The following is a 13,750-nucleotide window of genomic DNA, read 5'->3' as shown; positions in this document are numbered from 1 at the left end:
GTTGCAGGATCCAGTACACAAGGGTGGTTGCAGGATCCAGTACACAAGCGGTGGTTGAAGGATCCAGTACACAACGGTGGTTGCAGGATCCAGTACACAAGGATGGTTGCAGGATCCAGTACACAAGCGGTGGTTGCAGGATCCAGTACACAAGGGTGGTTGCAGGATCCAGTACACAAGCGGTGGTTGCAGGATCCAGTACACAAGGGTGGTTGCAGGATCCAGTACACAAGCGGTGGTTGCAGGGTCCACCAAGGGTAGTTGCAGGATCCAGTACACAAGGGTGCCTGCACACCAGGGTGGTTGCAGGATCCTGTACACAAGGGTGGTTGCAGGATCTAGTATACAAGGGTGGTTGCAGGATCCTGTATACAAGGGTGGTTGCAGGATCCTGTATAAGGGTGGTTGCAGGATCCAGTACACCAGGGTGGTTGCAGGATCCTGTACACAAGGGTGGTTGCAGGATCTAGTATACAAGGGTGGTTGCAGGATCCTGTATACAAGGGTGGTTGCAGGATCCTGTATACAAGGGTGGTTGCAGGATCCTGTATACAAGGGTGTTTGCAGGATCCTGTACACAAGGGTGGTTGCAGGATCTAGTATACAAGGGTGGTTGCAGGATCCTGTATACAAGGGTGGTTGCAGGATCCTGTATACAAGGGTGGTTGCAGGATCCTGTATACAAGGGTGGTTGCAGGATCCTGTACACAAGGGTGGTTGCAGGATCTAGTATACAAGGGTGGTTGCAGGATCCAGTACATATCGTGGCTTCAGGAAACAGCACAGCCTTTGGTTTTGTGTTTGTATCATTTGTTCTTTTTCGGTTTTATTTTTTTTTTTATATTTAACAGTATACTAGTACTGTGTATATCCTGTTTTTCCCCCTTTAAACGTTTTTTATCAGTATTTTTTCCTCTAAAGCGTTTTCTTTGAACGAGTTATTTTACTGTTACTCGTTTTCCACAAGTGTCATTTTTAACGCAGACTTTCGGGTGTTCAGGAATTAGCACACCTTATCACAGTCATCACCTATTTCGTTATATCGAGTCAGATATTTGAGTATGTCCCGGATGCTGTTCCCCTGTGGTCACCAACTTCCTCGCCAGAATATTTTTGGCTCATTGTATATATTTCTGGGCCAGAGCCTTGATGGTTTTTACTTGACCTACTTCTTAATGTCTTCTGTTTTTGCCTCGTTCTTTAATGTCCGTTGGAGGTTTTTTTGTCGGTATGTTGGGCGTATGTCCACCCGTTGATGTGGGCAGTGACTGATCCCTATATTTTCCTGATGGTTGGATGACAGTGATATGAAATTAATGGTGAGCATTGATATGAAATTAATGGTGAGCATCACTGTTAACTGTGCTTCCCTTACTGTTGTGTCCCGCGAGTGTAATACTTGATCGCTTTCTTCGGTATTCTCTCCTTCAGGAAGCCATCGCTTACTTCTCTAAACTGATGACAAGTGATAGCCGTGGTTGTGTCCCAGGAGCAAGGATGGCTCCAGTTGACATAGTGATGAGTACGGGGCATTGGATCGCGTCAGGTGGGATGCTCCTGCTGGGTATAGACTCCGGGAGTGTCATTTACTTCCTTGCCTCATGGCAGGCGCTGTTGAGCGTTGAGTTACTAATGAAAGTGGGAACGTTTGGCCTCAGGTGTTGTGTGATGTAGTATTATTTTCTCAGTTCTATTACATTTCTACGTGTAATATTATGGTACAGTATCCAAGGTTCGTATGCCTTGCATTAACATCTCTGCTTCAGGTATTCCTAACATGTCGTAATATAGCATCGTGAGTCCCCCTTAGCGTGGCAGGATGTAGGTCGTGGCCAGGTGGAGGCTCATGTAAGGTCGTCAGGTCTCACTGTCAGGGAGTGTGGGTCGCGGTGAACGCCATATGTGCCGTGATGCCGGGCCATCCTGACAAAAATGCCGACCCCTGCATGGAGGTGATCCATGAGATTGTGTCCCGAAGTATATCAGTCCAGATCTTTGAGGAATAAGTGGTTTAGTGCCAGACCATGACTGTTTATATATGTAGTTGTTCACTTACACAAACACATACACACACACACACACTTGATGGTATATATATATATATATATATATATATATATATATATATATATATAAAGACCGGAGTCTATTTGTCCCGTGTTGTACGCTGTATTGTATAACTTTTATCACTGCGGAATTTTGGGTGAACATTTTCTGTTTCCCTTGATTGTTTTTTTTTTTTTTTTTGCCTCTGCGTCCAGGAGGAGGGTTGTGGGTTGGGTTGCGAGTGTAGGTATCACAACCAGTCGTGGCTGGGTTACTGTCGTATATCATGTAAGTTGAGCTCATTGTACTGACGCGGCTTCAAAGACACTCCGACCTGTGGTTGTCTGTTTGTTCTCCTGGGCTAGAAGGAGGAAGCTACCTTGAAGGTTACGGTGGGGATGAGACAATGAATTGCTCATCCGGATTTGATTTTGTTCGTTTCGACAGTCGTCTTCCTTAATAGACTATGACACGTTAGTGTCTCACACGGGATGGTGTGTGTGTGTATTCTCCTGAGGACAGCTGTCGAAACGCTGGGAATTTAAATCGTGATTAGCAGCTCTTGTCTTATTGCTACCTTGCTACCTGTCTCTCAGAAAGAGCTGGTTGTCTTTTGAAGGTTAGTGTGGTCTGCACCCTAGGAGACAGAGGAAGCCTAAAGAGGAGTAACCTGTTCCTGGTGCTTGGATTAGGGTGGGTGTTAGATATCTGTTTCCGTTCGCATCTGCGCTTGTCTACACTAGCAGGTCTGAGAGCCTTGACTGCTATAGTTTTGCACAGTTTATGTTCCTTGGACGTTGTTGTGGTTCATGAAGCGGGTCAAGGTGTCATGGTAAAAAACTATGGTGTTTTCTCTCCTCTGTTATGACCTACGTCATTACAACAGTTATTTTGATATATGATTTGTTGTGAGGTTGTAGCTGTGGTTTCCTGCAACATGGTCTTGAGAACCTGGCTGCCGTGCTTCGCAGTTTTTAGTCGCTTGTTGCTTGGCATTCCTTTCGAGTGTGAGTGTTTTCAGATCACAAGGAACAAATCTTATATTCTCTCGTTTGTGGACTGTCGCTTGTTGCATGATTGACGCCAGCGTAGCCCCTGTAGCGTGCTGTTAGGGGCGGGGGGATGAATTATTCTGCCTCAATCCAGTGGTTTATTGATATGCAAATTGCATATTGCCAGTTGTTGTTGGTGGCCTGCGTTATCTTAGATGAGCCAGTTTGGAGTTTCGTGCGTCCGATCTTGGTAATCTAAAGATGCCCGTAATGTTGGCCCAGGGTTGAACCCGCTCAGTCTCCCCCTTGATGGGGTCTTGTGGTTCCATGATGATTCATAAGGTTAATGAACCAGTAGCACTGGAGGGACACTTGTGTTTGCCAGTGTGCATTTGACACCTCGTGACTGACGTCATGGCAGCTGAACAGTGCTTCGTGTGGTATGTTGTCACTGATGGTAATAGGTTTGCGGCATCCTAGGTTAAGTTTCAGTCGATGACGAATATGTTTTTCTCCGCGAGAACCTGTAGTAGGTTAGGGTCTTTGCTCGGGAAGCCTTGCCTGTGGCCTCTGTCTCCTCCGTACCCAGTTTTCACTTCCGCCATTTTGATTTCCATCATGAGAAGAGGAACGGAACTATGTAGACAAGAGGACTTAAGATAGATATACTCTTGTAGGATACACAGGGCAGCCACGAGTTGAGCACTCTGGTCTCATTGACTGCAGATTACACAGAGCCCGTGGGCTGAACACGTCACGGTAGACGGTAATGATAGAAGGGATGTAATTAAGGTAGTGAAGGGCGTGAAGGCGGGAGGAGATGGTGTGAGAGGCTGTGAAGTGCTAGCGCTCTGCCAGTGGTGTCGTGGACCGAAGCCGTGGCTGACACGTTCGCTCCCCCACCCTGGCTCGAGTGGCTGGTTCCTCCACCAGTCCTCCTGTTTCTGCCATGATCGTGTTATAACACATCTCATGTGCTGTCATCGGTGTGTTTAACTTTCATTTTTTTTCTGTTACACCAGTGAAGGATCTTACTATTTTTCCTTCTCTTCATCAATTTTTCTTGTGTCGTTTTTTACCTTTTTCTCATGTTTTTCCTCCAAATTTTCTTGTAATTTTTTTCTCAGTTTTATTCAACCCTCAACTTTTGTATTATTCCCACAGCTTTAAATTTTACCCACTTCCTTTATTGCATAAAACTTTACCGTCTGTATTTTGGGTTATTTTCACTTGTTTCTTTTTATTGTACTTACACCGTGTTTGTATTTTCATCACTGTAATATATTTTTCCCACGTGTATATACGACTCACCGCTATTGTTTGCATTTTTTTAGTCACTGTATTTATCATCTAGTTTTGTTTACCTTCCTCGTGTTTTACCGTAATTGTTATGTTTTGTTTTCGTTGTGCTTTTACACCGTCAATATGTTAACTTAGTGGGGGTCTACTCTGTTTAGTTTTGTATTATGAATTTTATGAATTTTAGGCAATATTGTGTCTCGTCATTACTGTGTCATTACTGTGTCTTATTTTTACTTTATCATTTTCCTTCTGTTTACCATCGCTGTTTTGGTTTTCCTTCCATCATTACGGCTTGTGTTCTTTGTTTTAATCATCTCACCTTATTGATTTCTTGATTTATTTTGTACTTCTGAAATCAACAATATATATATATATATATATATATATATATATATATATATATATATATATATATATATATATAAGGTTGATAGAGATGCTTTATGGAAAGTTTTAAGAGTATGTGGTGTGGGAGGTAAGTTGTTAGAAGTAGTGGAAAGTTTTATTCAAGGATGTACGAGTAGGAAGAGAGAAGAGTGATTGGATCCCATTTTGTGGCAGGGGTGTGTGATGTCCCCATGGTTGTTTGATTTGTTTATGGATGGGGTGATTAGGGAGGTAAATGCAGGAGTTTTGGAGAGAGGAGCGAGTATGCAGTGTGTTGTGGATGAGAGGGCCTGGAAAGTGAATCAGTTGTTGTTCGCTGATGATTTAGCTCTGGTGTCTGATTCGTTGAGAAATTGCAGAGGTTGGAAACTGAGTTTGGAAAAGTGTGTGAAAGGAAAGTTGAGAGTAAATATGAGTAAGAGCAAAGTTATTAGGTTCAGTAGGGTTGAGGGACAAGTTGATTGGGATGTAAGTTTGGATGGAGAAAAATTGGAGGAAGTGAAGTGTTTTAGATATCTGGTAATGGACTTGGCAGCGGATGGAGCCATGGAAGCGTAAGTGAGTCACAGGGTGGGGGAGGGGGGCGAAGGTTCTGAGAGCGATGAAGAATGTGTGGAAGGAGAGAACGTTGTCCCGGAGAGCAAAAATGGGTATGTTCGAAGGAACAGTAGTTCTAACAATGTTTTATGGTTGCGAGGCATGGGCTATAGATAGGGTTGTACGGAGGAGGGTGGATGTGTTGGAAATGAAATGTTTGAGGACAATATGTGGTGTGAGGTGGTTTAATCGAGTAAGTAATGAAAGGGTAAGAGAGATATGTGGAAATGAATAGTGTATGATTAAGAAAGCAGAAGAGGGCGTGTTGAAATGGTTTGGGCATATAGAGAGAATGAGTGAGGAAAGATTTACAAAGAAGATATGTGTGTCAGAAGTGGAGGGAACGAGGAGAAGCGGGAGACCAAATTGGAGGTGGAAGGATGAAGTGAAAAAGATTTTGAGCGATCTGGGCCTGAACATACAGGAGGGTGAAAGGCGTGCAAGGAATAGAGTGAATTGGAACGATGTGTTATACCGGAGTCGACATGCTGTCAGTGGACTAAACCAGGGCATGTGAAGCGTCTGGGGTAAAACATGGAAAGGTCTGTGGGACCTGGATGTGGAAAGGGACCTGTGGTATTGGTGCATTACACATGTCAGCTAGAGACTGAGTGTGAACGAATGTGGCCTTTGTTGTCTTTTCGTGGCGCTCCCTCGCTGAAAGGTTGGGGTGGGGGTGGGGGGTGGGGGGGGGGGGGGGGCTGATGTTTCCTGTGTGGAGGGGTAGCGACAGAAATGGAAGAAGGCAAGCAAGTATGAATATGTACATGTGTATATATGTATATGTCTGTGTCTGTATACAAATGTATTTGTTGTTATATATATAGGTATATATATGTACGTGTATGGGCGTTCATGTACGCACATATATGTGTATATGAGTGGATGGGCCATTCTTCGTCTGTTTCCTGGCGCTACCTCGCTGACGCGGTAAACAGCGATAAGATATAATGAAATATATATATATATATATATATATATATATATATATATATATATATATATATATATATATATATAGGTCCTTCATTTATTTGCCCTTTGTGTTATGTTTTGGTTTTATATATTGATACTGTGGTATTCCCCATTCGTGATACAAGTAGTGGCCCGTATCACAGCATCAATATTTCTCTTTTATATCCTCAAGGAGACCAGGCCTTCAGGGAAACAAGAAGATAAGTAATATAGAGATAAAAGATTGTGGAGATAAGAGGGAAAATAGTCTAGGAGTCTTAGAGGAGGTGGAAACCACTCTTGGGGGAATATTGCCATAGTTGTTACAAGCGACATAATAAGGTGAAAGTTTCCAATACTTGAAGGTTCAGGGAAAGGCACATCACAAAAGCTTTTGAACTGACACTTGAGGATTAGGTCAAAGGCCAGGCCATCATACGCATAAAAGTCGTACACCGTTGTACCCAAGGGTCGTACCGTCGCCCCTGCTGGTGTGGTTTAACATTATTTGAATTTTTCTCCTCCAATCATCTGTCGCCCACAGTGATCTGGGACTACCCCGTCGCCAGATCACATCTGTTGACCTGAGCTAACCCAACCTGCCTTTTCTTCCTCCCCGCCGCAGACGAGCTGGTGGACCGCAACTGCGACAAGTGCCGCGAGTGCTGCGTTAACTACCGCGTGTGGCTGCGGTTTCAGAACATGTTGCACGTGGTGGTGCACGACGCGGTGTTCGACCTCTTCATCATGTTATGCATCATCCTCAACACCATCTTCCTGGCCATCGAACACCACGGCATGTCCGACAACCTCAAGATGGTGCTCGAGATCGGCAACAGGGTGAGTAGACTTCGTGGGTCATTACTCATGCCACTGTGTATTACTGGCCCCAGGGGAGAGGCAGTCCTTGGTGATGGTGTATTTCACTCGGGCTGGAAAAGGTGAGCAGGTACATAAAACAAAAGATGTGTGAATGATAACAATTGGACAAAAAGTATGGTAAGTCTTTTTTTATTATTGTACATTGCTTTATATATATATATATATATATATATATATATATATATATATATATATATATATATATATATATATATATATATATATTTATATATATATATATATATATATATATATATATATATATATATATTTTTTTTTTTTTTTTTTTTTTATACTTTGTCGCTGTCTCCCGCGTTTGCGAGGTAGCGCAAGGAAACAGACGAAAGAAATGGCCCAACCCCCCCCATACACATGTACATACACACGTCCACACACGCAAATATACATACCTACACAGCTTTCCATGGTTTACCCCAGACGCTTCACATGCCTTGATTCAATCCACTGACAGCACGTCAACCCCTGTATACCACATCGCTCCAATTCACTCTATTCCTTGCCCTCCTTTCACCCTCCTGCATGTTCAGGCCCCGATCACACAAAATCCTTTTCACTCCATCTTTCCACCTCCAATTTGGTCTCCCTCTTCTCCTCGTTCCCTCCACCTCCGACACATATATCCTCTTGGTCAATCTTTCCTCACTCATTCTCTCCATGTGCCCAAACCATTTCAAAACACCCTCTTCTGCTCTCTCAACCACGCTCTTTTTATTTCCACACATCTCTCTTACCCTTACGTTACTTACTCGATCAAACCACCTCACACCACACATTGTCCTCAAACATCTCATTTCCAGCACATCCATCCTCCTACGCACAACTCTATCCATAGCCCACGCCTCGCAACCATACAACATTGTTGGAACTACTATTCCTTCAAACATACCCATTTTTGCTTTCCGGGATAATGTTCTCGACTTCCACACATTTTTCAAGGCTCCCAAAATTTTCGCCCCCTCCCCCACCCTATGATCCACTTCCGCTTCCATGGTTCCATCCGCTGACAGATCCACTCCCAGATATCTAAAACACTTCACTTCCTCCAGCCTCTCACCATTCAAACTCACCTCCCAATTGACTTGACCCTCAACCCTACTGTACCTAATAACCTTGCTCTTATTGACATTTACTCTTAACTTTCTTCTTCCACACACTTTACCAAACTCCGTCACCAGCTTCTGCAGTTTCTCACATGAATCCGCCACCAGCGCTGTATCATCAGCGAACAACAACTGACTCACTTCCCAAGCTCTCTCATCCCCAACAGACTTCATACTTGCCCCTCTTTCCAAAACTCTTGCATTTACCTCCCTAACAACCCCATCCATAAACAAATTAAACAACCATGGAGACATCACACACCCCTGCCGCAAACCTACATTCACTGAGAACCAATCACTTTCCTCTCTTCCTACACGTACACATGCCTTACATCCTCGATAAAAACTTTTCACTGCTTCTAACAACTTTCCTCCCACACCATATATTCTTAATACCTTCCACAGAGCATCTCTATCAACTCTATCATATGCCTTCTCCAGATCCATAAATGCTACATACAAATCCACTTGCTTTTCTAAGTATTTCTCACATACATTCTTCAAAGCAAACACCTGATCCACACATCCTCTACCACTTCTGAAACCACACTGCTCTTCCCCAATCTGATGCTCTGTACATGCCTTCACCCTCTCAATCAATACCCTCCCATATAATTTACCAGGAATACTCAACAAACTTATACCTCTGTAATTTGAGCACTCACTCTTATCCCCTTTGCCTTTGTACAATGGCACTATGCAAGCATTAAATATATATATATATATTTAATGGGTTCGAGTACTTAGCACAGCATTCGGCCCACACCCAACCCAGGTATCTATCCTTCACTCTGGGCTGGTCGATATTGGTTACTACCTGGCATAGGCTGGTGTGTGCTGTGGCGGGGACGGTGGAGGAGCAAAGAGAGTAACAGTAAAGTTCGCGAGTTATTGAGGAGGGACGACGTGGCAGAACACACTGTGTTGCAGGTGATGGAGAACATGACCTGCCTATTGACTGCTGGCTCCTGTCAGAGTGAGGGCGCCACCCGTCACCCAGGCCCAGTACCTGTAGGTCTGTCTAGCAGGAGAGGAGCCACGTCTACCGCCGTCCACTGATCATGAAAACCTGTTGTTCTTTGACGATTGCCAGCGATCGTTCACTCTTACTCTAGTCTTTGAATTGCCAATCTGTCTACCTGTGCACTGTATCAATCTGTCTATCCATCTGTCTCTCAGTCTATCCATTCTTCTGTTTCCATTGGTCAGATCAGGCACATAACCAGCTTTGAACTTCACGTCATATCTATACACAAAATGTTTCACTTTTTTCCAGTCCCCAGCCAGACATCTTCATCTGGGATATCCCGAACCGTAATCACTTCTCTCGCTGCATCTATCCTCGTCTAATGTATTTTCTCTCGCATCTTTGTATTTTATGCTATATTGATATATTTATCATCTTGACCGGTCTATCATCTACTGTACGTTCAACAGGTCCACGTTGTCACAAAATACTGTCATCCACGCCTCTATCTAATACCTCATTCACGCAAAGCACCTCATACCTTCGTTCTTCACTGTCTGTCACTTTATTCCATTTATACTATGCAAAGTATCTATATCAATTGATTTTTTTTTCTTTTTTTTAACCTAACCCGACTTATACATGCATCAGCGTTGGTACGAGTATTCCTTCCTGCAAGATTCTTCTACACCGTCTCTGCTTTTGAATTATTCCCAGTCACTAGAGCTTTTGGTTCACCGCAAGCTTTTACCTCTTACATGACCGCTTTTAACTTCAGCTTCTCTTGTGCTCTCCTTACTAAACCTTATTCTTCAGCTCTTACACATCCACAACTTGTGATTCTTCACCAGGCAAACTGTGATCCCGCATGGCTTATAAAATCTTGCGTCGTATTCTAACTCGCCTTTACTTCCAGAATTCACACCTTACGTGTACAACATCGAACTGGCCCATCATTCTTTTCAACTCTTCTCCTAATTTAGCTATTAGAACTGCATCATCTAGAAACAGCAAGTGTGTCAGTGTCTGTTATGTTTCTCCATGGTTAAGTCTCTGCCACAGTCGCCCAACTTTGCTCTCACTTCACGTAATGGCCGATCGATAAAAGCTTTAATCAACTGTGATGAAAGAGCAAACACCTCTTAATGTGCTCCATTTCGTGAACTCGCTCATATCCCCATTTACGCTCATGCATGGACTGCTTCCATTAGAAGAGCTCGTAACGGCATTCAGAAGTTTTCCAAGCTCATCATATTGAGACGACAACTCCCAAAGTGCTTTCCAGTTAAGTATATCATGTGTCTTTCCTGGATCCATGTTTTTGAAGAGGACTTACGACGGTACCGAGGATCTCGCCCTGATGGACGGTGTCTTGATGGTATAAGCAGTGAATTGCCAGACTGGTAGTGTGCAGTGTCTGCAGCGTCTGCCTGATCTTAGATGACCAAGTTCGGCATCAAAAGGGTCGATCCTCTCTTGTTCCTCCTCTTGCCCCACTACTTGTCTTCTCTTCTTATTATGATCCACCATTTTCCTCCCCAACTCTGGGTTCACTAATCCTTCTACAACAATCACTTGTTATCCAACCATATACCTTGCCTACTGTGGCAGGAGACTCGTTTCTCAGTATTTCTTACAATCTCTTTTATTTCTTTTTCTTCTATACAGTGGAACGATTACTGCCTTTGACCCCTTTTCCAGGCTTCCACGCACACTTTCCTGATTCTCTCCAATGTTTTTTCACCTCTGTCTTTCACCATCTCGCTCACCACATCATCCGCACCCCCCAGCTTTTTCCCTGTTTTAAAATCTTTATTGCTCTTGTTTCCTCCTCTGTAAGGTATTCTTTTCCCATTTATCTCTTATCTCTTACCTCTAATCCTCATGTTCTGACAGACACACCCTTTTTCACCATTATTTTGTCGTTTCTGTAAGATCTTTTCTCCGTCATTTACGCACTTCGTTCTTTATCACTGGCCGTCTCCCAGACTTGTTTAATACGCTCTCGCTTCTTACCCATGCCTCTCTTCTTCCTGTATTTCCGTTCTTCCAGAATAGTTTGCTGTGCTTTTAAATTCCTATTAATCTTTTCTCTAAATAGCCAAAATTGATTTCCTTCCGTTCTTATATACTATCCTTTTCACATGTCTATACTGGACCTTGTATTGTACCCCTGTCGCTTACCATTCATCATAATTTTCTGGCAGATTCAGCTTTCTTTTTTTCACGGCCTGCAGCTTCGCCTTGTTGTGCCTCTATTTCTACAGGCTATATACACATTGCCACACACCTCCATGGCAGCGTTTGATGATCCATTCTTAAACTGCCTCAACAACACCTGCACCTCACCTTGGGTCAGTTTTGGATCCTCTTTGCTTTTCCTTCAATCCCTCATAGTTTCATTCACTCTCTTAACTTCTGTTATTCTTGTTTGCTCATTCATAGTTTTAACTCTGTGTCATTTACAGTAAAAGACTTACAGTACCACAAGATCTGACTTCCAACCATCTCCTTCCAGCTATATATCATCCTGTTCCCTCTCATCGGAAACAAATCAGCCATGCACATGTCTACCCTCTCCTCCTGTGTCTGTATCAAGTGTATTTATGAACAACATGTATGCTTAAAGTCCTTATTTGCAACACTGGTGGCCGCTGACACACAAACTCCTCGTCGTCTTTCATCACGTCATGTAAGCCTGGGACGCCATACCTCTCCCTCCCCCTTCACTACATACGTCTTCCTCTCACTCCTCCACCCAATCATTCGAGTTGCTCTGTCAGTTGTGTCCAGTGGGGATCCTTATCCTCCTCTTCTCTGTCATTGCACTCACGCATCCATATACAACCGCTCACACTTCAACTCTGCGACTGATTCTACTGAAAGCAAGACCGAGTCATTTTGTAGATCTATGATCAAGCTAGTCTTCCAGGGTCTGGTTGTCAGGTGTCCGCGTCGTGCTGATGCAGATGAACTCTCCCGGAAACATATTTACTGTAAGTCTGGTCTATGTCACTGATCTGATGGGTGATCCTTCAGGTACAGAGTTAAAGGATTAGAACGTTTTCTGTCTACTTGGTCCGCCACTCCCGGGATTTGACACCTTAGTTTACTGTCTGATCCTCCACATATAGGAATCAACACCAAGGATTGTTGCTCGGTTCTTCACACTCTAGAAGCAACACTGGCTTGCTGTCTAGTCCTCCACACTCAGGAGTCAACACTCTGGCTCGATATCTAGTCCTCAGCACAAGAGAAAAATTACTTCTTCATTCGTTAGCTCCAACCCTCTTGCACCTGATTGGTACAGTCACCTTGTTTCGACAGTCATTCATAACTGTTATAGTTCCTCATATATCCAGTCATTCATACAGGCAAACAGTCGCCGCCTCTTGGGTAATTAAGATCAGCAACAGACTCGTTTGTGAGGAAAGTAATGAGTTCATTGTGCGGCTGAGCTGAAGGAAAGTAATACAGGAGGAGAGGGAAAGGGAGAGAGATGGAAAGGATAGGGACTGAAGGAAGGTAGAACTAAAGAAAGGTGAAACGAAGGAAAAAAAAAGTATGGTAAAGAAGTAGTGCAAAGGAAGGGTGATTTGGTTGTGATACAAGGGTAATAGTGTGAAAGAAGAGAAAATATGAAATGGAAGAGATGAAGAAGAGGAGAGGAGTAGAGGGTAAGACATTAGGGAAGGCTTCGAAAACCATTCTCGCGAGTCGGTCATTAATCAGAATAAAGAAGAGACTTTGCTGCCTCGTCTGTTATGAACTGCTGTGTGTGTGTGTGTTGTCGATATAGTCGTTAACACCTAACTTTGCTGTTTACCGTAGACGATAAAACAGGTATACTGGCAGTCACGACCCTACACTGACAGTATACCTAACATGTCAGGATACTTCTATGATTCTACGGATGATTTCCTCTCTCTGTGTGTCGCATATCCATTATGGTATGCGAGTAGACTCTAGGGTGTGTGGCATGGCATGATAAATGGCCGTCATGCAGTCAGAATGACGATTATTCTCATAATCATGAAAGGATAGATTGGATAGTCTCCCAGTATGAGGTACACCCACAGGTAACCGTCAGTCACTTTGAGGTATACCTCTTTTGTAGGTAGCAGATGGTACCTACTGCTGCTGTGTAGCAGTAGTAGTAGTCGCATTTAGGAGTAGCAGTGATGGTAGTAGTAGTGATGGTCGTAGTAGCCGTATTAGGAGTAGCAGTAGCAGTAGTAGTAGTAGAAGCAATAGCAGTGGTAGCAATAATACATGACCAGGGAGGTATACCACCGACTGGGTTTCTGGAGGGACAGTGGTGGCGGTGCAGTGAGTCAGCACCGCTCCGGTCGTTGCGTACACCTTCCAGGCCAAGATCGCTGTCGCCTACCCCGTTGTCCCATCCACATGTGGGTTGTTGGCACGGAACCCCCAGTCCCACATCCTCTCTCTGTCATTTTCAACACTTGACAGCACACAATTCACGCACACTTATTTTCCCT

At 43.7% G+C, this 13,750-nt stretch overlaps 1 protein-coding gene across 8 annotated transcripts in view; it reads left to right on the top strand.

Moving 5' to 3' along the window:
- The window catches only part of LOC139766161 (sodium channel protein 1 brain-like), a 940,735-nt gene that overhangs the window by 594,932 nt on the left and 332,053 nt on the right, over nt 1-13,750 (top strand). For all 8 annotated transcript variants that reach the window (XM_071694448.1, XM_071694434.1, XM_071694479.1 and 5 more), the window contains one exon: nt 6,904-7,118. In XM_071694448.1, the coding sequence (XP_071550549.1) occupies nt 6,904-7,118 (215 nt within the window). The remainder of the gene's footprint in view (nt 1-6,903; nt 7,119-13,750) is intronic.

Source organism: Panulirus ornatus, chromosome 4, assembly GCF_036320965.1.
Source record: "Panulirus ornatus isolate Po-2019 chromosome 4, ASM3632096v1, whole genome shotgun sequence".
NCBI classification, from domain to species: domain Eukaryota; kingdom Metazoa; phylum Arthropoda; class Malacostraca; order Decapoda; family Palinuridae; genus Panulirus; species Panulirus ornatus.
Note: the sequence above shows the minus strand (reverse complement) of the source record. Positions and strands in the feature narration are given on the sequence as shown.